Source organism: Toxotes jaculatrix, chromosome 17 (assembly GCF_017976425.1).
Source record: "Toxotes jaculatrix isolate fToxJac2 chromosome 17, fToxJac2.pri, whole genome shotgun sequence".
NCBI classification, from domain to species: domain Eukaryota; kingdom Metazoa; phylum Chordata; class Actinopteri; family Toxotidae; genus Toxotes; species Toxotes jaculatrix.
This window is the reverse complement of record NC_054410.1, coordinates 3,442,827-3,470,641: the sequence shown is the minus strand read 5'-3', so window position 1 is coordinate 3,470,641 and position 27,815 is coordinate 3,442,827. Positions and strand designations below refer to the sequence as shown.

The following is a 27,815-nucleotide window of genomic DNA, read 5'->3' as shown; positions in this document are numbered from 1 at the left end:
AGCTTAGGTTGTATCAAAGCTCTGAGGGCATCATGTGTACAGTACTTGAACTGTAGCAGTATTCCATACAGTTTTTATATTCTATATTTTTGTGGTTATGGGCAGCCTTTGCTTTCCATTAAATTCTGTAAGATAAGTTGTGAACTCTTGAAACTTGCTTGAGATCTGCGTACAGTGTGTTTTGTGTGTGCACATCAAACCAAAGGACAATCTGCGCAGTCTCTGCCAGGTTTCTTTATAAATTGTTCAGATTTATCCTTCGTAGTTTCAGCTCTGTATTCATGTCATGTTCATTTTTTGCTTTTTCGAAGTTCTTGGATTCTTGGACAGTGTCTTCTCCTCATCACATTGTGAATCTTGTCCCCTTGTCACTACAAATGACGTGTGCTGGTGTGAGCTTCTGTGAAAAACCAGTTGTCAGTGGGGAGTCAGTGCAGGTTTGGTGGGAACAGAAGGTGTCGGGAGGTTTTATTCGGGGTGAGTCACTATTTCTCTCCCCCGCTTTTGTCTCTTCTTTTCAGATGTGGGGTGTGGAGCCAGGAGTCACGGGCCTGTGCTCGTACCTCTCCAGGGAAGTTCATTAAACCTTATTTACATTTGTGATGCCAATCATGCAGATACTTTAACTGAACAAAGACTGAACAGTGGTGAACGGTGGTTGTTCCACAAGCCAAAGGTCAGTACACCGCCCTGCTTACAAGCTCAGGTTTGCTAAAAATGATACTGAAAGGTCTACGAATACAAAAACACTGTTGTTGTGCTAAAATGGGAGCTGCCTGATAAATTTACGAGACTCTGATTTACACATAACTGTACATTCAGCACCATCAATTCAGTGAGTAGTGTGTATGAGATACCTGGACTTCCTGTCGTGGGAGAAGTTGCAGAACCACAAACCAATACAAACATCCCATGAACCTGAGGCTAAATACTGAGATGTTTCTACTGGTAACATCTGTCTGGTTTTGTCGGTTGGACTGCCTCAGCTGTCTGGTTGAACTAGTTAAAGGTGGATGGTGTGTGTCTGCTGGTTAGCAATGTTGTATCTGACTTTACTGTTAGTTGAGTATGTTAGTGCTTAAAAATGGAGTCCTGATAAAGAGACCTGCAGGTGACACTCACAGCCAGAAACAATGGTTTCACCCACTAAACCTTCTATTTGAAACTATTAAGATTACAATTCAAGTTTTCCAGAATGTATGATCCAAAAATAATCAAAAGAGAGATGATTGGTGTCAAACCCAGCAGGGACCAGACCCAATTTAAAAACATCTTCAACAAACAGTGAAAGTAAACTATTTAAAATCCATGCAGTTCATAATATCACTTCCTCACAGGACCATAGTTAAATGCTTTTATTTAGTGGACACAAAAGGAAACAGTTCATATTTTAAATAAAAACACAAGCGTGAGATTGTTTTAATTCTATATCAACTGGTTCCGGAAACTCATAGTTGAAGTTTTACCCAAGTATGAGACAGGAAGTGGTGTTTGATGATGGAAAACATTACTAAAACCACTTTAAAAAGTGCACACTCCCACATCAACCCACAAATTCAAATCACACATATACCAATCTGCACACAGTCAGAAACAACACACCTCTCAGGAGATTTGACTGTTTTCTCCCTTCAAAATGATTTCAGAAAGCACAGGAGAAGAGTGTGTGAGCAGAGGGGACAGAGAGGGAGAGAATGAGCAAGAGGGAAGTATTTATTACATCAATGAAGATGATTTCTTTGGTCTGAGTCACTCTGTGTGGGAGGTGAATGAGCTTGGCAGCCATTACACGGTCGAGTCACAATGTGCTTTACCAAAGTGTTGCAAAGATGAGAGACGCTGACAGGACTTTTACTTAGGTAAAGGATCTGAATACTTCCTCCATCACTGGTTGTTCTTTAACTTTTTATACTTGAGGTTAATTTTGCATATAATACTTGTGTACTTTTGCTTTTACTTATAATGGAGTAGTACTTTTACACTGTTGTAGTCTATTGTCACTTTTACATAAATAGAGTATCTGAAGTGGTGGAAAGTAACTAAGTGAATTTACTCAAGTACTGTATTTAAGTACAAATTTGAGGTACTTGTACTTGGTATTCCACAACATTCAGAGAGAAATATTGTACTTTTTACTTCACTATATTTATCTTACAATTGGAGTTACTTCAACAATTAAGATTTGTATGCAAGACATGAAGAGCTTATAAAATATGATGCTTTGTTAGAGATTAAACTGCCTAATAGTATATACAAATAGAGCTGAAATGCTTTTCTTTTGTTTAAATTTTAGTAACCTGTGCCAAGAGATTTGAAATTGTCAAAGGCATTTCTCACTATTTTCTGAATTTTTTACAAATCAAACAGTTGAATTCAGAAAATAATCAGCAAAGTCATTCTTAATGAAAAGTCCTGTTTAAAACAGATTTTTAAAAAAAGAACTCAGCCTCATCAGTAAAATGATCTAATAAAATAAATAAAAGTCATAGGAGACATTTTTCTGCATTGAATACTTTAACTATTGATTCTTAATGTAAATTTTGCTGATTATACTTTTACCTAAGCAACATTTGCAGGGGTTCTACTTGTCATGGAGTATTTTTAGTGTGATAACTTTTACTGAAGTAAAGGACCTGAAAGGTTTCACCACAATCGCCATGTGTCTGAATATTTCTACCATCACTGGAATTACTTCTGTTCAGTTCAATTCCAAATATGTTTTTCATCCCTCGATGGGCAATTAGAGGGGATTTTGTAAGCAAAAGTACACAGACAGTTCATTTCCACGCATATAAAACAAATAAACCAAATACAGAAATACTAAATATACAGACATTAGAAAGCATGTTCATGGCTGGCCAACAATGGCTAAAACCACAAAGGCACAAATTATGTTAAAAAACAGAAGTCAACCATAATTCTAACGTTCTAAATGCAATAGTCTTTGATTGTGTGAGTCAGTTAGACTTTAGTTTGAGTTAAATTAAGTGTCTTTGTAGATTTGTAAACAGGTTTGCAAGCGCAGACATTTTGTAAGTGTGCAGAGTTCTGTTCATTTTTATCAAATCTTTAAAAATATCTATATGAGAAACCAAGTGATTTTACTTTACAGATTTAAACCAAAGGAAAGTGGCAGCAAAGTTTAATGTTTTGTGCACTGATTGCTGAGGGTTTCAGTTCAGAGCTGAAAGACTGAGAACAAAAGATATGTGAGAAGAAAGATGAAAATTTTAAAGGATTGTGTCACATCCTCCTTCCTCTCCCCTATCCGGCGACAGGACAACGGCGGAGAGCTGTTCCGCGCTCTGATTGGTCGGCAGGACGGCACAACAGCGCTGATTGGCTGAAAAATTGCCGCTCCTGAAGTTCTATTTTGAACATAAATACGAGCAGCTTCAGTGTCTTTTTCTCAGAAACCAGGGGCTGTCAGAGAGGGAGTACGCCGTGCTGCAGCTCTCTGCCACAGACAACAACTATGTGGTTTTACTAATTTAGCAAGGCTGGATCAAATTCTTACTCCACAAGGGATCACCGAGTCACTTGCAGCCGGTGTTTCGGATCCTATTTTGGAAATGTTTTCTTAAATTGTTGCTAACTGACTGGTTAGCTCCCTGGTTAGCTCGAAGTGTGGAACGTCTTGCTAACTAATTGGCACTCTCCGACCCGAAATTCAAACCAAATCTTCCACCGAGCAATAACGACCGCGGGATTTAAACAAATTGGACAGCTAAAGATGGAGTCGGCTCATGGTTTTGGCAGCACCAGTCCTGTTAATCCTGTTTCGAAAGGAAGGCCCGACGGGATCCCCGGGCTTTCCTCGCTCTCTCTGCCCGAGCTGAGCTCACAGAACGCGCACTGCAGGAATCTGTTCTCCCCTGGACCCGCGACTGTGCTGTCTCCTGTCACCAATTTGGCTCTGGACATGAACAATTTAGCTGGACTCGGAAGGTATTATTATTAATATCATCTTCATCATCATTAGTAAAGTTTAATGTATTATTTCTGTGACTTGTTTTTGCGAGCCATGTACAAACATCTGTTGATTCCAGTGCTCTCGCTAGTATACTTAGTGTTCACATCGTTGTTTTTTCTTGTTCATCTCTCTCCCACACAGCCATTGTGATACCCCGAAAAGGAGAAAGCATGCACCCCTTGAAAAGGTTCCCTCCTTTGCCTCTGACGTCTCATCTGATGCTGGTGAGCTACTCTAAAAACCTATTGTCTGTGTTAATTGATGCCATCACAACTGAAGCCTGAGGGTCTAATGTGCATCTGATGTCATAGTCATGCACCTTAACTTTAGATGTGGTCATGAGATGAGGAGTGTTGGCTGGTTTGTCAGGGCTACGTTTTTGCGAGGCTTATTTTTCAACAGTACATTATTTTGCAACTGTCCTTTTAAAGGGGCTAGAAGTTATCTTGTTCCTAACTTCACAAATCACAAGGTCAGGGAATTTTGCTGGGCATTTATCATTTTCTGACATTTTGTAGACTTAATCATATTCTTTGATAAACTGATAATGAAAATAATTGTCACTTGTGCTGTGCCGCCTGGTGCGTATATATCAATCTGTGACACAAATCTCTCCCTTCAGGCCTCGGCATGGATCCCCCGAGCCCCATGGACCCTGGCGAAGTGGAAGACACGTACGTTGCACTGTCCTCCTCATGTCTGTTCTAATCAATCAGCCTGAGAGCTGTGCCCCTCTGCTCACCCCCACCACCACCCCCTACGCCCTCACCCTGTGCTTGGGCTCAGCTGAACCCAGCACCGTTTCTCAGCTGTAGGATTATTGTTTTTACCGTTGGCTTTAAGATGACGGCTTCACTCATTTTTTTTCTAAGCAGATTAGGCATGTCAGCTTAGCTTTCTGTGTTTTTCAAGTTAATAAGTGAAAAGAAAATGTGGCCTGGAATGTTAGTTTGTTACAGACTGTTTTAATAGGTTATGTTGTCAGTGGAAGGGACAAACATCCCATTTTGTGTAGCTGATCAAAAAGAAATTCATTAGTTGTGCTCAGCATTGTTATCTTTACCAGTTTGTCAGGATATCCTCAGCTATCTAATCTTGGGTGGCCCACTGCTTAATTCTTAGTTGGGTGAGCCTCTGCAGACATCTGCCGCTGTCTAACGTGCGAGTTCCTTTACAGCAGCATTTGGTGCTCAAGACCTCATTCACCTCCTTTACAGCTGTTGGGTTGCTAGGAGTTTTCCAGGCTGGGGGAGGACATGCCCCACGCTTGGGTTTAATGATAGCCCACCCCCTCTGGGTTTTGGCACACTCTTCTTATGCACTGTTATTTCAATAGGAAAAAGGGTGCAGGGTTTTTTTTGCGTTAGGGCTATTGAAATGAGGGCACCCCCAGAGAACAACTGCCCTCCCTTCTTCTGGTCTGCATTGAATGGGACACGCTCCCCCCTCGACAAACAAAGGGCCCTTGCAGAAAAGGGTTTGGCGGCATTGGCTCTAGCAGGCATATGGTAGATTAGCTGATCTCTGCATCCCTTCTCCTGCCCTACCTCCCCCCGACCCAGAGCTACACAGTGGGCTCTCCACTCAACTTATTTAGCATACAGGTGGGCATTACTCCAGTGCAAAGACCACCTCTTGCTGCTGTGCATTCACCCAACTTCCTCTTGTCCAACCGTTCCCCTTGGCCACAGTGTCTCAGCTGATAATTAAGGCTTTCCAGCCTCTTTCCATCGCATGTTTTATTGTTATTTCTCTTTTATGTACAGAACTGTCTTGAAATTTGTTGCATATTTTAGTCATTGCCCACCAATTCTGAATAGTTTTAATTTTTCTGTTACAGATTTGAAAAGGCTATTCAACGGTCAAGCCAAGTTGTCAACGAGTAAGTTGCTTTTCAATCAATATTCTAAAAGTCGTTTGCTGGTGTTTGGCTGTTGTTCTTCTCCTTATTTGAACAACATTGCTCTTCAGGGAATATTTTACTGCACAAACTGAAACAGCTTGTTGATTTGATTTGTATTGACTGCTTCCTCTCCCTTCCTTCAATTATAGGAGGATACCAATTCGAAGGATCAACTCATTGCCAGTAAGCAGACTTGTGTTGTTTGTTGCTTACAGTGTGCTTTATTTGAATTGGTTTAATCTCTGGCTGTTATTCAGAGCTGTCGGATGCTGTAAGGATGTCAAGCATCCAAATAACTAAAAATTTCACCTGAAGAATTTCCTTTAGAACAGTTTAAAATAAAATGGATCATAAAGCACACAGGGGACAAGAGAATGGAGGACTATGCAAGAGGGAAAGCCTCAAAATAAAGTGATAACAGCATCAAACTTGCAGTTGAGTCAGGTGGCAAGAAATGGCCTTTAATTTATTTAGTGCCAAACATCTTCCAGTGTAAACCCACAACAGAACAGCTTTTTCACAGTTGAGTCTTTGCTGACCTGGTCCTTCTTCTCCCCCCCCCCCCTTCCTCAGCTGCAGCTCCTGGGTTTCAGTCCATCACTGAAGGGACAGGAAACAGATTCTCCCCGCTACGGAATATTCAGCCAGCAACCCTCCCAACTAAATGCCTCCTCCTCTCAACACGACAACAAAGAGAACATGCCGGAGGTCAGTGGTGCTGTTTGTCTTTGGTGGAACACGTCAGTGAGAAGGTGTTAGAAAAGAAAACCTACAACAGAGCCTACGCTGTCAAATAGACCTTTTCCTGGTTAGATACAGAAGCAAATATAGAACTTTTAGTAAAACTCAAAGTTGATTTGTTGTCACGGCAAAGGCATTGCATCATTTGGCTTAAAATGTGATTAAGTTTTGGATTTTATTTCACTTGAAGTTATTTTTAGAATAACACTGGTGTTGATATCAGGTGTTTATAAGAAGATTCACCTCAGTACATTATTTATTGTGTGTAGCTCAGCAACAAGTTAGTAGCCACTGAGTGGGGAAGGTGTTTAATTTTTGGGGGTTTTATCTGTAAAATTGAGACAGCTAGTTGTTTGTAATGCTTTCTGAAAGGTGTTGAGGATTGCTGAACTTTTAAATATGAATTTTCAGGAGGGCTTTGAATTCAAGAAACCAACCAATCCGGTGTCACGGGGTCGTGTGCGCTCCTTCAACAGCGGACAGTCGAAGGACGCGTTCGCCTGCCGCCCCAGCTCAGCACCAGCCCTCATGGTATGTGAACATCTGAAGATTCGGTATCCATCTTTGTGGACAAGGTTAAGACCTGGCTCTGGAAAGATGCAAATTACCCCCTTATCTTTTTTCCCTTTTATCCAGTTCTCCTCACCTCCTCCAGTCCAGCAGCTGGACTTTCATGATTCCAGCCCCATGTTCCTGAGACGTTCCTCCCTCACCTCGTCTCTAAACGACGACGATGACGACGGCTTTTTGGAAGTGCTGGACGACAACATGGAGGTGAGGCCCTGTAACTTATCTGAAATCTCTCCTTTCCTTGGGAGAATTCAGAAGATCACCTCATGATTTCAGTGTTACTATCTGCACTATTATGTTCACAATACACGGTCTCTAAATATTTGTCTGACAACACCTCTCTGTCACCTACAGAGCGACTCGAGCATGCCAATGGGAATGGCCAGCTTGCTCACTGCCCCGCTGGTGTCTGACAGAGCAGGAGAAGACTCTGTAAGTTAACAAACAAGAATTATGGAAGCAAGGCTGTTAAACTTCAGCAGCATTAAACATCTGTTTTATTGTCTTATCAGCAGTCCAGTGCAGATGTAGGGAGAAGCATCTGTATAGTAGTAGTCTGTATAGTTATAGCTTGAGTGTCTTTTAGAGGTCAATGTGGACAAATAAATGTTGGCTTTGCTGCATTTCATATAACATTAATTTAGAGGCTGAACTTGACTTTTTTTTTTTTTTTTGGTCTCCTTCAGCCTGTGATTCGCTGCCGGCCACGAAACCTGTTCCGCTCGCCCTCCATGCCCAGTCCAGTCTCCCGTCCCTGTGCGAAGCGCCCCGACTGCCCCGGAGATGAGAACACGCCAGTCAGGGTGAAGAGACGTCGTAGCCTGGCAGGAACACAAGTCACCACCCTGGAACAAAACCCTGAATCCCCTCGGATGGTGAGTCCTCGCTGCCTGATACACCCGTCAGTCCCGGTTATATGTGGTTTAATGAGTGAAACCAGGGTTGAAATGGCAACAGAACTGTGTGGACTCACTGGTCATAATTTTGACAAAACTTAGCTGCAAGAAACGTCAGTAGCTGGAGCTTCATATCCAGTATTGATCAGGTAAAAGTCACTAGCTACTTGCTGTAAAAGGACCTGTCTAACAGAGGTCTAATGTTTGAGGCAGACATGAGTCAGAAATGGTTTTTCTTGAGCCAGTCACATGGTCACATAGTGCAAGTGGAGGAATGGCTTCTGAAACAGCTGCTCAGGCGGACTGGCTATTGTCATCTCATTTTGTCCTCGACCGCCTCCTTAAATCCGTCCCTCTTCTCCTTCCAGGGCTGCTCGTTTCTCCAGAGGTCCAAGTCCTTCTGTCAGGCAGAGATCGAGAAGCTGCTGGACGGTGAGGGCGCTTCGAATGAGCTAATAGGAGATTTCACCAAGGTGAGGAAGACTGAGGAACCCTCAGCTGTGTTTCTGGTAACTTCATTTTGTGAAATGAACCAAATCTAATCCCAGCTCCATTCCTGCCTTTTAGCCTTTTGCGTTGCCCACAGTGGAAGGAAAACATCAAGACCTCAAGTACATTACCTCAGACATGGTGAGTAGATGCTCTTGGTTGTTTTCTCATTTGCCTGAAAACAAATTCTCAGCGTTTTACTGCTGTAATTGTGCATTATTTTCAAAATAAAACATTAAAAGCGTTTTCTCTGTTGTCTCCAGATGATGGAAGCTCTCAAGGGCCAGTTTAACCACGTAGTTGAGCGAGTTATTGTCATCGACTGCCGCTACCCCTACGAATTTGAGGGAGGACATATCAAGGTGAGTCTGAGCCTTTTACGGTTTATAAAGAATCAAATAGAGCCGCATTTTTTGTTCTATGAAATATAACAGAGAATATGTTATGGGAATCCAAACAATGTGGCGTTTTAGATTTTTGAGTGTGTTCAAGCGTTTGCTTTTGTCTTTGTCACCTCAGGGAGCCCTGAACCTGCACCTGGAGGAGCAGGTGGAGGAGTTCCTCCTCAGGACCCCCATCGTTCCGTCCTGCCCAGAGAAACGAATCGTCATCATCTTCCACTGCGAGTTTTCGTCGGAGCGCGGCCCCCGAATGTGCCGCTTTGTCAGGGAGCGAGACCGCGCCATGAACGACTACCCCGCACTCCACTACCCTGAACTCTACATCCTCAAGGGCGGATACAAAGACTTCTTCCCTCATTTTCAGGTTGGTTTCCCTTTAGATTTCACTGAAGCTGGTACTTTGTCTGCCAGTTTTAACAGAAGCCAGGAAACTGGGTTGTTGGCTGTTCCGTGCACTGAACTTGTCTCATTATCTTCCTGCGCAGTCACAATGTGAACCTCAGTCCTACCGGCCCATGCACCACGAGGACTTCAAGGAGGACCTCAGGAAGTTTCGCCTCAAGAGTCGCACCTGGGCCGGGGAGCGCAGCAAAAGAGACATGTACAGCCGCCTGAAGAAGCTGTGAGCGCCTCCACGTCCTCCCAGACTGCCTCTAAAACACACTGCCTGCCCCTGAACAGACTGCAGAGTGCAAGTTCCTCTGAGCCTGAGGCCTCACCCCACCAACAAGGAAATGCGTTTTTGGGATTGCACCAACAGATCCGGGATGTTCTGAAGTCCCTAATGTTTCATTTAACTATAACAAAGTTAGTTATTTATGCAAATTTAAAGAGGGGAAGACGTGAAATGACGAACCCTTGACCTAAAGGGTCCAAGCTGTCGAGGTGCAGTGAACAGATTTCATGAAGATGATCTGAAGCAGTGTGATTGTTTTTTTTTTTTTTTTTTTTTTTTTTAAAACCACTTGGACCTACTGCCCGTTTTACCTTTTTTTTCATTGTGCTGCCATAAGCAAACACAAATCACTGCCAGGTTTCTACACAACAGACAAACCACACTGCCATGTCTGACGTTTGTCTTTCAGTCTCCTCACTGGATATTTCTTTATTTTATTTTGCATTTGTTATGTTCCAGCATATTTAAGCACTTAATTTAAAAACCTGAAATGGTGAGGTGCTTTTTTTTTTATACTGTTTTGTTTTTTTTTTTTAATAGAATTTTTAATGAATTTTGTTGATCCCCATTTAGACACTGATTTCTTGAGCATGCCTTTTTCTAGGCATCCCAAAATGAGAATTGGATATTTTAATAACAACTTGTAAAAGTGTAAGTTTGATAGTTACATGCAGAGGTTTTTTTTTCTTCCTGATCAGTTGCAATAACACTTTTTTTTCTTTTTTTTTTTTTTTTTTTGTTCCTCGGTCAGAAGAAACCAAAGCAAACAAACTACCTGTTAACTTTGCAGTGAGATTTTTTTCTGATGCTGCAGGTCAGCGAGTGTGAGAGGATTTTTAATCTAAGAAAAACACCTTTTGTTTTGCTTTGAATCCCTTAATGTTCGGAGATAAAATGTCTTCCCCTGTACAGAGCCATTGATGTCAGATTATAATGAATGGGGTGGTTTGAATATTTTGGTACAGGCTCATGAGGGAGCTGCTGAAATAAAGATCCGATGTGCGTTCAAATGGGATGTGCAGCATCTTTATGTCTTTAACTGTCAGAATTTCTGTGAATGGATGGATTCTTGGGGAGGACTGGGGGATTTCTGTACAGGTACTTGAAAGGTAATGGGATGGTATTAACATGCTCACCTTAGTAAAGCATTGTTTATATGGGGCGTGTAGAACGAGGGCGTGAACTCAGACACAAACCTGAAGCTTGTCTTCTTATCAGAGCCCAAACGATCAGTCAGTTGTTTGCCAACAGTTTTAATAATCTTCAGTTTAATTAAAGTTTAATTAGCTTAGTTTAATTAATTAGGGAAAAGTGCCAAACATCCTCTGGTTCCAGGTTCTGCTCTGTGAGGATTTGCCGTTTTGGTTCAACAAAGCAATTTGATGGTTGAAGCATTCAATTTCATCTCCTCGGGATTTGGGAACTAACACAGATAAGTCAATAATGGCAATAATCATTATACATTAGTCCACATTTTACACTTCCAGGTTTTATTCAGAGTTGTCCAGATCACTGTGATAACCCGGTAACTGGCCCCTGATGTGCAGGACTCAGTCAAAGCAAACTTTCCTTGTTTGAGCTCTGAGAACAGCATGTCTGCCGTGTTGTTTGGTCTTCAGCTCTGCATGGCGGGGACACAGGTTTTTCCTGCACACAGAGCAGTTCCTGTTTTTTCAAATTCTCCCTCTGCTGCCGACCATGGGAGTGGCCTCTCAGCTGCAGCACGTGCCCACACACACACACACATTCCTGTATATGTGAGCAGTGGCTCTGTGGAGGCGGCTCCTGGGTGCCTTACATGTCATGACATGTGAGGACAACAGTTCTGCTGCAGGAGGGTGGAGGGGGGAATCAGAGCCACCATGTGCTGTAAACACGTGACCAGTCTGATGGAGAGGAGGTCATAAAAGCACAACTCCCTCCCTTCTGGCACTTCACCAAAGTTTGAAATCAGGCAGTTTCCCAGCGGCCATGTGGCTTTGGGAAAGAAAGGGCAAGCCTTTGTTTGCATTCCACCAACTGAGGTCTGAAGACCGATTTACAGCCAACAGTTTCCACATGAAGCGAGTGTCTGTTGGTCGATTTGTGCAACTCAGACTCAACTGAAGATGTTTTAATTCTTTCCTAAAACCCTGAGAGTTGGCAGAATAGTGAAGATCGAGTGTAGTTGAGAAAGAAAGGAGAAAAAAAAATCAGAAAACCACATTTTGTCTCAGTGATCTTTACATGTACTTGTCAATGGGTCTCCACCATTCATAACCGAGCTGCCACCTTTGTCTGAACAAGACGGTGAATCGACCAGTTGCCGTGGCTTGAGGGGCCTCGCACTTTTAGATGAGGCATACATAATGCAACACTTACAACAGCCTTTCAATGCAAGCTTCCTTTTCCACTTCAACAGTCGGTTTTAAAATGCAGATGAGTCCTTGGCAGGTCCCCAAAAAGAAAACCGAGCCAGGTTTTACAACCGGACCCGTCCAATTAGGAGCTGGAGACACAAAATTAATACTGTGTTGAACACAGTCGGATACAAGATTTCAGACACAAGATGTCGGACACAAGCAGGACTACTTTATTACCATAAACTTTATTACCGTAAAGTAGTCCTGCTTATTGCATGGAAAACAAATCAAAAACAAGCATCAGTTTTGAGGCAGGTCCATAAAAACCGTGCCAGCACCCTGCAGAGTGGCTCTGAAAACTACCCCACCTGAATACACCTCTTCACCCCAGCCTGTCTTGTTTGACACCCCTGTGCTGATCAAAGGTGCCTTCACACAAAGCTCCAGTTTGGGTGTCACCTTTAAAGCACTGTTTGCTGTGACCTGTTGACACTGACAGTAAACTGACAAACCAGGCAGTAAAGGTTCTGACGAGGGCGGTGAAACACGGAGCGTAACACTGTGGTTTCAGAGGATGGGTGGAGGTGCCAGTTTATTGAGGTGAAGCTCCTTTTTGAATGTTTTTGAGGATCAGAAACTCACGATTTAGATTTTTCTTCTCTCTTGTTTATGTTTTTGCCTGCTGCACGTCTTCACTGCAGACTGAGATGATCTCACCGTACCCTGAGGATGTTTTCACTTCCCCCTGCAGACAGTGCAAAGATATTCTGGTTGCCTGTCGCATGTTGTTTGTAGCTTCCTTTATTTCAAACTCACAGGCCCCGCCACCATTGGCCCGTGTTGCTGGCTGATCGCCCTTCCCTTCACCCACATCCTGTTGTTGTTCTTATTCAGCTGGTTTGTTTCATCAGAGGGAACTGTGACTCGTGGTGCAATAATACCGAAACCTGTTCAGACTTTTCTTGTGGTGAACACGACACAAGCGGCTGCGCATCCCTCACACTGCCTTTACTTCGAAAGTTGGAGCTCCGTATTGGAAATTTGATCATCCTCATGCAACTGTTGCAGTGAACCTCCGTAGGAAAATGAGTGAAATCTGGCTTCACGCTGCTTTTGGCTAATTATTACCTGCAGTGATTCCTCACATTCACTCCTTTATTACTGAAGAGTGATGTCTGTAAACCAGCCGGGGCTAATCATTACACGCAGAGTGAAAAAGCTTCACATAACTAGGCTGAACATTTAGGGAGGTTTCTCACATAAATCAGAACAGGACTCAACCTTAACTGAGGGCTGTCAGTCCTGATCTGGAATCTGGATGAACTTGATGATAGAATCTTTGACTAAATTTCAACCACCCATACTAGTCCTCAGTGAACTGGAACAGGTCACCAAAAGAACAATTTTTTGAGGAGGTTAACACATTAATGAATGTAGTAACAAAAAAAAACGTGATCATACCTCAGACACAAGGAGGTTCAGGCTTTTCTTTCAGCAACATAAAGGCTTTTAAGTCTGGGTGATGCTGTTTTGTTGTCTTTAACATAGTCTGTGGAAAAACAGACAACATTAATCTCTAGATTCAAGTTCTGTTCTGCACCACAAGTTCTATTTAGTAGCTGCAGTGGCAGCAAGGTGAGTCGGCTGATGAGTCAGTTTCTCTCTTTCTTTTTGCGTTGGAAATGTCTTCATTTAAGCATCTTCTTGTTATTTGTTCGGGGGATTGGTTGTTTGTTTGTTTATGTACTGTGTACAGGAATGTCAAAGGTTTTCATCAAAAAGATGAACAACTAGAATCATCACATCCTCGGATCTTTCAGCCTCAACAGGCCTGTGGAGAGCAGAGGGCAAAGAGGCTAACGGGACGGTGGAGCGAGTGTTAACAAAGCAAAGTGAAAGCTTTCTGCAGTTTCTTCACTCACACACACACACACGCACACACACACACGCACAGGGCCTCTCAGAGTAAAGAAGCGTGACCAGCAGCAGCTGCTGGATTAACAGCTGCCTCTGTTTGTCTGCTGAGACCCAGAAACACTCTGATCTCAACCTCTCTGCATTCGCCTTCTGTCTCTCAGTCCTGTTTTCATCCACTTCTACATCAGCGACTCCTCACTACCTCGAATCTTTGTTGCTCTTGGTATTTCAGCTCCTCCCAGTTCACCTGAGCTCGATCTGATTTGGCTGAAAATGCAAATTGCTGTTTAAAAATCAAATAAACAGATGAATTAATCAAAAAATGAATAAATAAATAAAAGTAGAAGTAGTAGTAAATATAATACAAAAACAATAAGCCACAGCTTTGAAGTAAGAGTTAATGTGAATAATCCCATTCCTATTTTGAAATCTAATGGAATTACATGTCTGCAAAGAAATCAGGCTGAAGTTTGGGGAAATTATGCACAATACAACTAAAGTGGGGTTCTCTTGATGAAATTATGCAGTTACCCAAAAAAAATCAGTTGATATGAGTAGTGTGTGGAAGAAAACTTAAGGGAAAGAGAAGTTTCTAAACTGCAAACATATGCTGTATTTGTCACTTTATATGATAGTAATAGTTTAATTTATTTCCGTTTTAATTCGCCATCTTGAGCTATAATGTCTGTTTTTCACTATTTTATTTTGACATTTTCTAGATTAATCGGTTAATCAAAAAAGTAATCAGAACATTAATCCATAACGAAAATGACCATTAGCTCCATCGTCCTTAAAGTTTCACACGCAATATAAATATTTGTATTTCCTCATTGAACAATCGTTAATATGAAATGGAGCGAGCGCCATCTGCTGGTTCAAACGACGCACAGCAACGGTAGCCGAGAGGGGTCAGCTGACCAACGCGGAAGAGAGAAATGAGTAGGAGCGTAACAACGCTAAGTTACTTCTGTTCGTGAAAAATAAGTGTCTGTTTGGTGTTTTTTGTCCATACGCGCCAACATGGTTCGGTGTTTCCTGATCCACACCGTGTGTCCGGTCAGTGCTCTGTCTGCTGGGGAGAGCAGGGTCCTTTACTCCCGGGTTTTCGGTCCAGATGAGGGAATCCTGACCGACCAGCACCGGGAACTCAGCCCGGAGGAGAGGCGACTTCTGCAGAAGGAGAAGGCAGCGGTGGTGGCGAGGTGAGTCGGTCTCTTTCTCTGCTTTTTGTGCTGGAAACGTGTTTATTTAAGCACCAGCAGTTAGTTTGTTTTGTTTTTTTTGTTTGTTCATGATTATTGGCGGAAGAATTTCCACTGTAAGGAATTACGCTCAGTTGGCAGTTTATTAGGAACACTTAGTTAAAACTAATGCAATACAGTCCAACAGTCCTGCTGTAATTCAGTCTCATACAACAGTCCTTATGAAGGTGATAATGTTATTTAACCTACACTCACTGATAGATCAGGTGCACTTAATAAACTGCCAGCTCAGTGTGTGTTTACTGTGAATACAGCTGTTTTCAGAGTGCACTCCACACTGCTCAGGACAAATGCGGAATACTTCTTTGCTGAAATAAACAAAATGAAATATACTGAGTGAAAAATACTGGAGTGAGCCTATGAATTCAGCAAACCATTTTCCATTTTCTCCTTCTTACTCAGACATTACTGAAGTGGGAAAAGCTGCGTTAGCGACAGTTAGTGAAGCCTTGAAATATGTTGTGATGCTTATAATGACTACACTTATGCAGCCAGATGTTCCACATGTGTTGCTTCACAACCATAATAATAAACAGCTCATTAGTAGATATGGTCTTGTGGCTGTGTTCTGATGACTTGGTTGCTGCTGATCCACCATGCTGTTCCACTGACAGTGAGTCAGGATGATCATCCTCCACAGGCTGTTATAATCAATAAAGAACGACACCGTTAACGACCAGAAGTCAGAGATTGTGCCGTGGTTGTGTTCGGTAGCTTCGTCAGAGAACTTCAGCCTATATGACCAAAAAGCATTTATTTATATTACAGTAGTGGCTTGTCCAGATTGTCACAAATTAGAATTACAGACATGGAATTACTGTCAAACTCTGAACGTATTTCTGATATTAAATGTTCACACAGGTCATAAGAGCAGGAAGAATGGGCTTAATTTTCATCTAATGCTCCACTGGAACATGTCGCATTTATTCAGATCAGCAGCACTGATCAGGACACTGGGATGCTGAAGATTCATGTCTTCCTCCTTAATGTGTATTTCATATATTTTTGGCTTTGCAGATGATAACTTGCTTTATCTAGAAACTCTGAAAACATCTGCTCTGCTTGTGTAAGAATAACAGCATCCTCTTCTTGCGTTCTGCTATAATGCAATGCATCCGCTCATCTCTCTGCATCCTGCTGATTTTCTGATGGCACACAATGCAGAATGGATCACATAGGCCGGCACAGGCTGCCAGTCTTCTCTGCATTCGTCTCATTTGTTTTCAGTGACAGAGGAATCCTTTCACAGTGTGTTTGTGCCGCTTCCTGTCCTCCCACATGACAAACTGTAGCTACTGATTATCACCATCAGAAGAAAATGCTCAGTCTCTGTGCAGTGGAGGAGAATGACAACACCGCTCTCCTGCCACATGTCAAGTAATGACAACAGTTTGATGCTTTATTTGTATATTTTTCATGCACGAACAGAAAACAGTCATTCATCAACTGCTCTCGTTTTCCAGTATTATTGAACAAAAGGCCTTTGTTGTGCTAATGTTATCAATTAAATGGTAAAATGCTGAAAACAGGGAACCTTTGTTCTGTGCTAAATGGCAGTACGCTTTCATCATCTGACTGTGTGGCTGCTCTGGCGAAAACTTTTCTATGTAACTTAGTGCTGAAACACTTGATTGATTAGTTAGTCAGCAGAAAACTGTTTTCACATCAGACTAATCAATAGCTCGTCAAGTGAAGAAACCAAGAGGGTTAGTTATAGTTTAACATATAGGACTGTTTTCTTTTTTTTTTTTTATTTAAATCTTTGCAATATTTTGACTTTTTCACAAAAAATATCCAAGAAACCACTTGAGGCTCTGGTTATTTGAACACTTCAGGTGTTGTTATTATTCGTTATTTCTAAATGTACCATTGATCCTCTGTGACTCAGGCAGGTGAAGAGCGCCGTGTGTCTGTCCCGGGAGGCTTCAGGCCGGCTGCTGGTGGAGGCGGTGCCGGGCGAGGAGGCTCTGGCCCTGCAGGAGGCGAACAGCGGAGTGGTACGCCTGAGAGCTGGAGACCCCTTCACCGAGGAGATGAGCGCTCTGTGGCTGGGAGTCCAGAGTCTGGGCTTCACGCTGGTGTGTGAGCCCCACGAGAACCTGCTGCTGGCCGAGGGAACCCTCCACAACCTGACCCGACACTGCCTGGAGCATCTGCACATGCTGGGGCAGGGGAGCGAGGTGAGTACACCCCCAACCTTTTTATAGTTGACGCCAAACTGTTAAAGGAGCCAGGAGGAGGTTTTTAAAATCTAAAAATAATCTATATTATGTAATATGTTACCTTTCAAAATAAACCATCCTACACGTGAGAGGCTGTGACCATGGTAGTGCTACTTTAGGTGTGTTTTGGTCTTTTCCAGACTCAATCCTCACACAAAATTTACAAAGTATACAGTGTTTGAAAGCTCTAAGTTTCCTGATTCTGTCTGTCTAAAGCATTTTAGGATCCCCACATCACTGCTATAGCTGTTGGCACAGAATTGGATCAGACTTGACTGTGACTTCAAAGTATTTTCCACTCAGGGGTTACTGCTACAGGCCTTATTTTCCCTTTTTAATGCCAAAAAATAGACTGGGCATAAAAACTTGTATTCATACCATGTTTGTGCCTCTGTAACTTGTGCATAGAAATCTGCCTGGTAACAGGTTAATTTCCAGAACTCATGTAGACCTGGTATGATGTGATCTGAACGGAGGAAAAGCAGATACAGTAACAATGAAGAAAAAGTTTTGAAATCGTTCTTTTTTCCCCCACTGTTTTTTTTTTTTAACAAATGGAGTAAAGCTTTCTCAGATCTAACGGGGGGGTTGAAACAATGCAGGGGCTGTTACAGTGAAGGTTAGTACCTCTTTCACAACTTTAAGTGCTCTGACAGCAGAGAATTGTTTTGGGCCAGTTGAGTTTGAAAAGAACTCCAGAAACACTGACCAGACGAAAAAGAGTCGGTATAGTCAGTCTTAGTTAAATTAAGTTAAATGGAGAAAATCGGCACATTAGAGACCTTTACAGACCTTCAGGCGGCCATTTGATTAGCCGGTACTTAAAATGTCCATCATAAGACAAAAAAAAATTCTCTGTGGCTTTGCTGTATTGGCTGAAGAACGGGGTCAGCCTACTGTCACTCCTCTCATTTGTAGCCAGTGTACTCGTGATTTAACTAGCTGGCGGTCAGGCTGTGTCGATTTGTTGGCCGGTCCGTGAGGCAGGGATTAGAGGAGGAAAAGATTTGTAATTGGAGAGTTTTGCTCTACCGCTGCTGTTTGGGAGACTATTTTTATTTTGGTCTTAAAGGATTAATCTGGTGATATTCAGCAAATCCCATGAAAAGATCAAAACCAACACTGTTCTAACAAGTACTGCCTGATGCATCATATTCCTCTGTGTCACAGAGCTCCAGTGTTAACTGTTAAAAACACTTCAGGAAGACTCACTGGTGCACTGGTGACATGTTTCCACGTTACCATGAACACCCACAGCATAGTTTATTTGGTGTGAATCCCACACGCACCATCATGCTCAGCGATAGACTAATTTATTACGGGACCCTAGGGCAAGAATTTGCCGTTAGGCCCCCTACTACCCCACAACCAAACTTTAGGAATGAAATCATAACAGTGAACAAGTTTGCATTTCAAAAAAGCTGAAGAGACTGTGCCATAAAGGCTGAAAGTGTAAGTAAGTGGACCTTGGGTTGTGATTGTTTTCTCAAATTAAACTAATTAAGGTCTTAAAACTAGATTTAGATATTGAACCCATCTACAAATGATCAAAACCCAAGTGGTGTCGTCTGATAAAATGTGTGTATTTTAACACAACAGTTTTTTTTTCCTGTGTCTTTAATGATTCTGTAAGAAAACCTGCAGTATTTGTAGCACAGTGTCTAAAGGCCTCATTAGACTGAAATCAGTTTACAGATATATCACCGCTGAGCATTGCTAGACAAATTCTCAACAGTAGCAACTCATTACATGTTACGGAAAACTCAAGGTGGCAGGATTGAAAGAAGGTCGCAGCTGTACAGATTTTATTACCCTCTGTAACTGCCATCATTAAAGAGTCTGCACGGCGTCGTCACTAACGACAGCGACCTTCCCCCCAGGTCCTGCTGAGGAGCAACCGTATCGATGCTCTGCTCAGCCGCCTGCTTCCTCACGGGCAGCTCCTCTTCCTCAACCACCGCTTCGCCCAGAGTCTGGAGAAGGAGGTAGCGGCCTACATGGCCAAGTGAAGCGTATACGGCGGCCATTTTGAGGTCACCTCTGTCACCTCGCTGCAGTCTGACTTCCAGTCTGAGCTCTGTTACTTCTAGTCTGTCTCTGCTAGCTTTCAAACAAACAAGTCGACTCTTGTTTACCTTTGGTGACATTTCTGCGGCGGCAGACGAAGAACGGACTACTGGCAGCTGCTGTTTCAGATTGCATGAGGTGGTAAACACACAGAGTGGTATCTCCCTCAGCCACTTGCAGCTCACTGTTGACTGTTCACTGTGTGGGAGGCTTCAGTTCAAATCCTGTTTGTCAAATTGAAGAGTGGAAAGGAAAATGTGGCAGATTAAAGAGTGCAGCTGAAGAGGCCAGTTAAAACCTACTTATCAGCATCAAAGACTGCTATTTATCTAATTCCCCATACTTGAAATGTCACAGTGTGACCTTGAGCAACCAGACTTCACCTGGTTTCTGTTTTGTTTTTTTGACTTTTGAGTGTAAATGAATCATGAAGTGTGTTATTGCATTATCGTGACTTCTAACAGAGCTTTTGTTCCTGAAGAGTAGGAGGAAACCAGAACAGGATTTAAAAAAAAAAATGCAGTTCAAGGTGATGATTCATCTCATTGTAAAAACAAATGGAGCAAAGAAAAATCAAAGTCAAACATGTTTAATGTCATTTTGAACCAAAAATGTCAGAATTCATGAGACACTGCGGACAATGAAACAGGCAGGAGATTGCATGAAATATTATAAAACTACAATGAATGAAGGCAGATGTTGGCATCCAGAATACCGAACAAAACTGGAAACATTCAGACACAACAAATAACAACTGCATTCCCATGTCTTTGTGGACATCTGTTGTACCTCTGACTGTGTCTCCCTGTGAACCCAGACTCTCCTGCTCCTCCGGCTGCACTCAGAAAAGCCTCTGAACCCCCAGATTTTGTGTTGGCAACTAAATCCAAAACTAAAGCGGTGATCTCTAGGGAGAAAAAAAAAACCTGTCTGGTTGCCAACATCAGTTGCTTTGATCTTCTCCTTTTTTCTGTATTCAAAAATAAAACTAATTTCTAGTATCACCCAAGGCATATTCTTTGAAATTCATGCAATCAAGGACACACAACACGTTTTTCCCAAAACAAGGCACAGGGGATTGAACATTAAAAATGACAAAACACACAAGAGGAGGATTTACAGGTTGTGCATCTCTCATGGGGGAAAAAAAAACACAAACTCAACATCAGCTGGATAAAAACACCTGTGAGCTGAATAACATAACAGCATCAGGTAACCAGTAAGAGCCACTGTGAGACCAGCAGAGGGCGCACTTACTCCTGGGAGCCTCAGTGTGCAATGAAGGACACTATGGAGGAAACCAACCTACTAACTTTAAGTTAGAGTGTTTGTGTTTGCTTTTCCGTGTTTTTTTCCGTTTTGGGATGTTTGTAAAATGCAAACAAAATGTAAAATGCATTATTTGAATCAGTTGGAAAAATAAGTTTAAATAAATAATAAACTCTAAAAAAATTCAAATGAAATGAATCCACATTAAAAAATTAGAGATGAACAGATGTAATGTGCAAGAATCAGCAGTTGGCGATATTTGCTATTAATTTTTAGTGAAGACCTTACTACATTTTCTGAAGGGAGGGCTCCCAAACAGAGGGTGTCCAGTTTAGGAGGGAGTACTTATTCTAAGAGTCAATGAACCCAGGAACACAAGAGCAGAATATAAGTTAATGATTTAATGAAGGGAAGTCTTAATGGCGCAGCACGCAGTGATCTCTTAGCCAACAGTGTGGTGAAGGCCCTTTCCTGGTTCAACCTGACAAAACCAGGTCCACAAAGAAACGGTTTTCCTAATTCAGCATGGAATAACGTGACTGGTCCGCTCACAGCCCTGACCTCAACCCCATCCGGCCCCCTGGGGTTGAACTGGAACGCCGGCTGTGAGCCAGACCTTATCACCCAACATCAGTGACCGACCTTAAGAATAACATAAAGCCTCCGAGCGAGTTCAGGCAGTCAGCTCAGGTCCACTGCTGCACTCACATGGCGTACTCTCCCCTCTGTGAGATACATCCACTGGACCCATTTCATTAGGGAGGTGAGCTGTCAGCACTCTGCTCACACTTTCCCAGCACACCTGCTGTAACATCACTCACCTGAAAGCTAAGCTCTCACTTCCTGCTGCTTCTGCTGCCACTGCTGCTTGTTCATACATTGTTTGTGTTCAGCTCAAATCTCAGTTTAAGACGAGTACGTATGAGATAATTTTGCGGCGTCATATCTCGTGGTCGTGGTTCAGTATGCAGCTTATATCCATCACAAGTGTGACGTGGAAACTTGAAACTTTTAGTGCACATTCCCTGGGAATAGACTTTGAATTTGGAAACATCCTCGTTCAGATTTTAAATGAAAAATCCAGATTTTTACTTGGTAAGTGATATTTATTTGGTTAGTGATATTTATTACATACACCCTTAAACAAACCGACCGAGTCAGCACAGCACTACATTAAACTAATCTCCATTTTTGTATTTTGCCCTCTAACAAACAATATTCTCACCATATTTGTGTAATTAACAGTTGGTTTTGTTCTTTTTTGGCCGTTTGTCGGTTTCTTTGTTTTCTCGCACTTTCCTTTTTTGTGTACTTTCTGTTGTTTGTTTGTTTCATTTTGTTTGTCTGTTCTTGTGTTATTGCTTCTGCACTTAGAAAAAATAAAAATAATAAAACTCCTTTTAACATGGGAGTTGTTTTTTTTTTTTTTTTTTTAAATGTGTCAACTCCAAATACTTTAAATGGTTTGTGTAAACGCCTCCAGTACTTAACTCTGGAAAAATGTGTGTGTTTACAATCTTGAAACACAACATTGAGTTTTATTAAGATGGCTCTTTCAGCTCAGCACATCCAGTTACTGGGCTTCATTAACATCACTGTATTAAACTTTCACAGCAAATTTTAACACAAGGACAGACAAGCCAATGTTTGCCCCACCAGGGGGCAGTATGTAGACGGACTTGATGAGGCCTTTGGTCTGTGCTGCTGAGAAGAAGAGACAAATAGTGACACCTGAGCAGAAATCCACCCAGCTTCAAAATCACAAACGCTGCTGCTGCTTTGAAACAATTTAAAATGAGCTGGTAGACATCAAACAAATAGCGCTGAGATGTGTGTATGAAAATAGTTCGTAATTACATCTAATTAGCGATGCACAGGCACAGGAGGTTGATCTTTGCCTGGAAACAGCTGTTTGATAAAATGTGTGATTTAATGTCAAGTGGAGATTAAAATTACAGTATCTGCTGAAGATTTTGTGTGTGCTCCTCTTTTATCCCCTGTGAGTGTGCCGTCTACCCACATTTCATTACAGCACAGCTTGGTCTATCGGCAGATTTATCAATAACGACATGTTACACATCACAGTGTACAAATAAACAGAGGGGAAGTCGGAGGGGTGGAAAAAGTTGCTCAGTGTAATTGAACAAGAAAATCACAAGGCTGGAAAATGCAGTGATGCTACAAAATGAGCATTTTTAGCTGTCTTCACTTTGAAAAGAGGCCATTCTGGGGTTAAAGTTAAAGATTAAATGGATCAGGGTTATGAAGAGGTTCTCAGCTAAGTGCTGCTGAGGCCCAAGAATCTGCGAGTTTTTATTCCAGCCAAACAGTGCAGGTGATTACTCCCTGATTAGCACAAGGCACAAGCTCGTCAGTGAAATCAGCTGCTTTATGTGTGGTTGAAATGAAAACCTGAACACTCTCGGGCTTCAATAGCACTTACAGAGGGAATAAATTGAAGGCCATTAACTGAAGTACATAAAATTCTCATAGCAAAAACAATCTTGTACCATTCACCAACTTTGCAAATTGGTTTTTAGCAGCCGAACGTTGAAAAAAATTAACCAGATGGAGAGTGGGGTGAGTTTCTCGAGGGGACCCAAAGGTCAAACTCCATGAGGCAGCAGTGCCAGTAGATCAAAGGCAAAATCTGGGTAGCTGCTTTGTACATGAGCTGCAGTGCACCGCTGACTCACTGAGTCAAGTGAGAAGGTCTTGCAGAGCACCTGGTACTTAAATTGTATGGGAGCGCAGAGGTTGTCCTGCACAGATTTTCCCGATCAAGATGTGAACCGGCAACCTTCAGGGCCGTAAACCATCTTCTCCAGCCTCCTCCTGCTCTGATGGTGTGCCTCAGCCCTCCCCTCGTCCTGCCTGTCTTCTCCTAGCTGCCCTCATAGTCACTCATCATCTGTGCACGCTGACCAGACCAAAGCTGACATTGTCACAGCCCATCTCAGTCACTCGCTCGATCTTTTCTTCTTCCCGCGTTTTGTTGTCTCCCACCCACCAGCCTGAAGCCCCAACTGAAGATTTTCTCATTGAATTTAGACACTGGCCATTGAATATGTCAACTCTTGAGTGTAAGGATTTTCCTCTTAATATTTTTTTTCTCCTGCCTCATTAGATGTCTCCCTGACTATTGTATGGCTCATGGCGAGAGCACAGTGGAGAAAATGGGCTCAGCTCCAGCCAGGGATACAATATGAATTTCAATGTGAGTTGACAACTTATTCACTTTACCCTCTGTCAGGGCGTGCGACGTGAAATACCTGAACGCTACGGCTCCCATTCATATACATTAGGCATCATTTCTATTCCCTTTCATCCATACACCCCTAGAATTTCAAATATTCCGCTCACAGGCAAAAGCTAAGTGGAGTTTCTATTGGAGTGGAGGCTGAGGAATGCACAATGATAACAGCTAAACGCCACTCATATTAGGTGTCACAACGGATCTGTGAAATCTGTAAATTTCTGCATTCTTCACCGCCTGTGTAGGAGGGAGATTATATGTTTGGAGCACAGTATGTAGGCGTTGACATGCTAAGCTTGAATTAATGGCTCGGATGTAATAATCATAATTTCTTCATGTTGGTTCTTTGCCATAATTCTACAGATCATACCTGGAATTATCTTAAAAACACACCCCTTTTCTTGCTCAAGCACACACATACACCTACACAAACACACACACACATATATATACACACATACAGAGAGGGAAATGCATTTTCCCTCCCAGGCTCATCCAGTCTATCAAGCATCAGAAGAGAGATGTTCTCTCTTAGCATCTCAAATCGCGTTAGATTTCCAATTTCAAGCCATTTGTTTCATGTTTTTTTCCCCAGCCGCTGAAAAATGTCTTTTTCACATTTCAACCAATCTACACGAGGAGCCTGCTGTCTAAAGGTATAGCTTGTCAGTGTGAGACTATCGCACCACTTCAAACAACTCAATTAATTGAAAATATAAGTCAATTATTCGTTAATTAAGCTCCTTCTGCAGTGCGATTCCTCTGTAGGTTTGCTGTTGTTGCTCATTATCAATGAAAAGGCAGCGCTGTCTGCGGGGAAACATTCAACTAAACAACTTCACAGAAAGAAATGAAAACAAGGACTTTCATATCTTCGATTTTCTGTTTTTTTTTTCCTTTGGTTCTTTTTTGTTTTTTCCCACAAATTGATCTGTTGATCTGTAAATAAGCTAAGTGATAAACTAGTCTAGACTGAAAAAGGCCACATGCTCCTGATGCTCTGAGAGCGACTCAGAGGGGATTATATAGCAAACAGGATGCCATCTGCCTCTGCACGGAAGGCAGTCTTATTATTTTTCACTATTATTAAAATGAAAGACAGAAACTTTCATACTCTTCTTCCCCTCAAAAATACTGTCAATGGCTATTTGTAACTCACTTCCATTTCTAACTACAAGCCCATTAGTAAAACATATTCATATCTTTGTCGTGCACGAAACCTTCTGCTTCTTTATTGCTTGCAATTGGTAATTAATTGTAATTTTAACAGTAATTAAAATAATCGTAGAGAGGTTATGGCTTGTCTGTGGTAAAACACGTCATCCAGGATCATAATCTCAGCAGCTCTGAGCAAATGTGATCGTATCCTTTGCAGAGTACCAGCTGTAAAGTGTTACGACCTCCTCAATAAATTTACATCTGAGAATGGCTGACTCTTTTATGGCTAAATTACAGTGAGACTTTGTGTCACTGTATTTCACCCAGACCTGGAGGGTTTAATGGGTCATACCCCTTTATCACACGAACACTCCTTTAATACTTTTCCCTGCTCCTCACACTACTATTTGCATCATTAATAACTGTGTAATAGCCTGAGGCAGGTTTAAACCAAACATATCAGGATGTAGAGAATGAAGGTCTCATGTAAGACAGAATCCAAAGTTTAACACAGTTGCTTCGCTAATACGGCACAGTTTTTTGATTTAGTCTATTTATTTACAAATAATTTTCAATTAAGTACAAATTAGATAAATACATAATACATAACAAATACAAAACATGCACAATGTACAGGGAAAGGCTAAAAACCTGAGTGTACAAACAACAGAAATTCCTTTTAAAAAAGTAAAACAAATATAAGAAACTAAGACATTAAAAAAACTTTCTAATTTATTTTGATTTAACTACAGGAAAAGTACACTGGAGCAAATAACAGAAAAAAAAAACAATCAATCAACCATGACAGTAGTTATTATGATTAGATGACAAGAAAATAAGACAAATTAAATGTTGTTAAAAACAAATAAATAGGATTCGTAGAAATAAATGACAATTTAAATTAAGATGAGTTTAGGAGACATAAATAAATCCCTGAGTTTGTCACCTTGATTGACATCTTCCTTATTACACATACGTGATTTGATTCAGTGATAACTGAATAGTAATTAACTGAATAATTGAATAACAAGTTGAGTAGATACTTCAGAACAGTAAAACTGTTTGAAATCTTGCACTGGGCTGAAAATCAACAGAAATGTCTGAGTGCCAACTGAGTTGTCCCCACGGCACCACGTATCAAAAGCTTTTGAATACTGATTTGGGAAGAGTCTCTCCCCAAAAACATTTTCCTGCCATTTCTTGGATCCAAGCCTGCAATCTTTAAGTCACAAGACCACTTTTCTGATCTTCAGGCTGCTGCCGCTCCGAGTTAATTTGTGTAAATAAATCAGTCAATTTGCACCCCCTTAACATATGAATATTATGTGTGTCTCTAGCTTTTTGCCCTTACCCCAGTTTACCACAGTCCATTAACAGCTTCAGATTCAACCACGCAGCGCTTACGGCGCGTGAGAGCCCAGAGTGGGGAAATACTGTGCAAAAGTGCTTCATTACTGCTGCTTTCCAAATTAAATGGAGAAGATGTATTATTCATTTGTGGAGAATCCCCCTGCGAGTGAGGCCCAGCAGGAAAACAGGAAGTGTGTGAGGTTTTCTTTCTCTGCGAGCCACTTAGCAGTTGGTTGATACACCGAGTTCTGCAGTTGGGACCCAAGAGAAAGCATGCGGCATTCACTCACATAAATTACAGGATGTCCAGGAGGCCTTTTCAAATTAGATGCATACCCTTCATACCTGATAATAACGTCTTTCCTGTGTCCACATGCTTTTGTTTTCTTTTTCCAGTCAGTTTCAGGGTCTTTATCCACTGTGTCAGAACAAGTCATTGTCCAATTTGTAAACCACTGGTTAAATGTCACAGCTCATTCTGTAGACCGGGGTATTATGGAACTTGTCTCAGATTACCACTGGTTTTTACGCGTCTTGATGATAATGTGAAAATTTTGATTACACAGCTTGACAGGACGTGCATGAATGCACCATTAGTTTTGTGCTCTGGAGTCAGACGGTCCCATTTGTGGGAGAAGGAGCAGGTCTGACTTCAGGGCCCCTCGCGGGCCAGTTTATTCAGAGAATCTGCCCACAAAATTTGTACAGGGCTACAGTATCACTCAATGTAAATATATGAGCACAACGGGTGTGTAAGGTGAATGGCGCTGTAAATGTGTATGTTTTTGTATTTTACATAGTAAACACACACCAGGTCTTTGACAACAAAGACTAATTCCCCTTGCACTGCGTGTGATCCACTGCAGACTGTCGTTGCATATTGAATCCTCCTTTGTGCATAGTAATACAGTTTTAAAGAGGGAATTGCAATTAGAGATGGGAAAGTGGGTCACTTGTGACACCAGGGATGTGCAGCAGAAAGCACTATGTGCTTGTCATGTCATCTCTCACTAAGCTGCAGTCACTCAGGAGCGGCCCCCAGTGTCAGTCGTGTCAGTTTGGGCAGGTTGAATCCACTCTAAAAGCAAGCCTGTCCAATTTCCTCCTTACTGGCCATTACCTTTCACAGTGAGAGCCTTCAATATGTTGGATGACAGCTGTCGTGTATTATGACGCCCAGTGACTGCAAACATTTAAGGAGATTAGAGCTCTGCCCAGGCTTTACATGTGATAGGAATTCTCATCAGAGCAGCATTTTGAAATGCTATGCATAGAGGTTGAGAGGTAGAGGAATATTAAAACTGCTTTTTTTTTTTTAAATTC

General features: G+C 41.9%; 2 protein-coding genes across 3 annotated transcripts; both read left to right on the top strand.

Annotated features, from left to right (window-relative positions):
* The first annotated feature begins 1,624 nt into the window (after positions 1-1,624).
* cdc25b (cell division cycle 25B) lies at positions 1,625-10,653 on the top strand. 2 transcript variants are annotated; one of them, XM_041060408.1, is made up of 16 exons: positions 1,625-1,859; positions 3,279-3,948; positions 4,115-4,197; positions 4,596-4,647; positions 5,814-5,855; positions 6,026-6,059; positions 6,450-6,584; positions 7,029-7,148; positions 7,254-7,391; positions 7,542-7,619; positions 7,874-8,062; positions 8,452-8,556; positions 8,651-8,713; positions 8,836-8,934; positions 9,092-9,337; positions 9,459-10,653. In XM_041060408.1, the coding sequence occupies exons 2-16, from the start codon at positions 3,734-3,736 to the stop codon at positions 9,597-9,599; spliced, it is 1,740 nt and encodes a 579-aa protein (XP_040916342.1). In that variant the 5' UTR covers positions 1,625-1,859; positions 3,279-3,733; the 3' UTR covers positions 9,600-10,653. The 2 variants fall into 2 exon arrangements, with proteins under 2 accessions (XP_040916342.1, XP_040916341.1); XM_041060407.1 differs by having other exon boundaries at positions 1,625-3,948.
* A 4,167-nt stretch (positions 10,654-14,820) lies between these two features.
* On the top strand, positions 14,821-20,463 carry ap5s1 (adaptor related protein complex 5 subunit sigma 1). The gene is made up of 3 exons (XM_041060410.1): positions 14,821-15,110; positions 17,059-17,350; positions 19,273-20,463. Exons 1-3 carry the CDS (start codon positions 14,929-14,931, stop codon positions 19,399-19,401), a joined length of 603 nt encoding a protein of 200 aa, XP_040916344.1. The 5' UTR covers positions 14,821-14,928; the 3' UTR covers positions 19,402-20,463.
* The last annotated feature ends 7,352 nt before the right edge of the window (positions 20,464-27,815 follow it).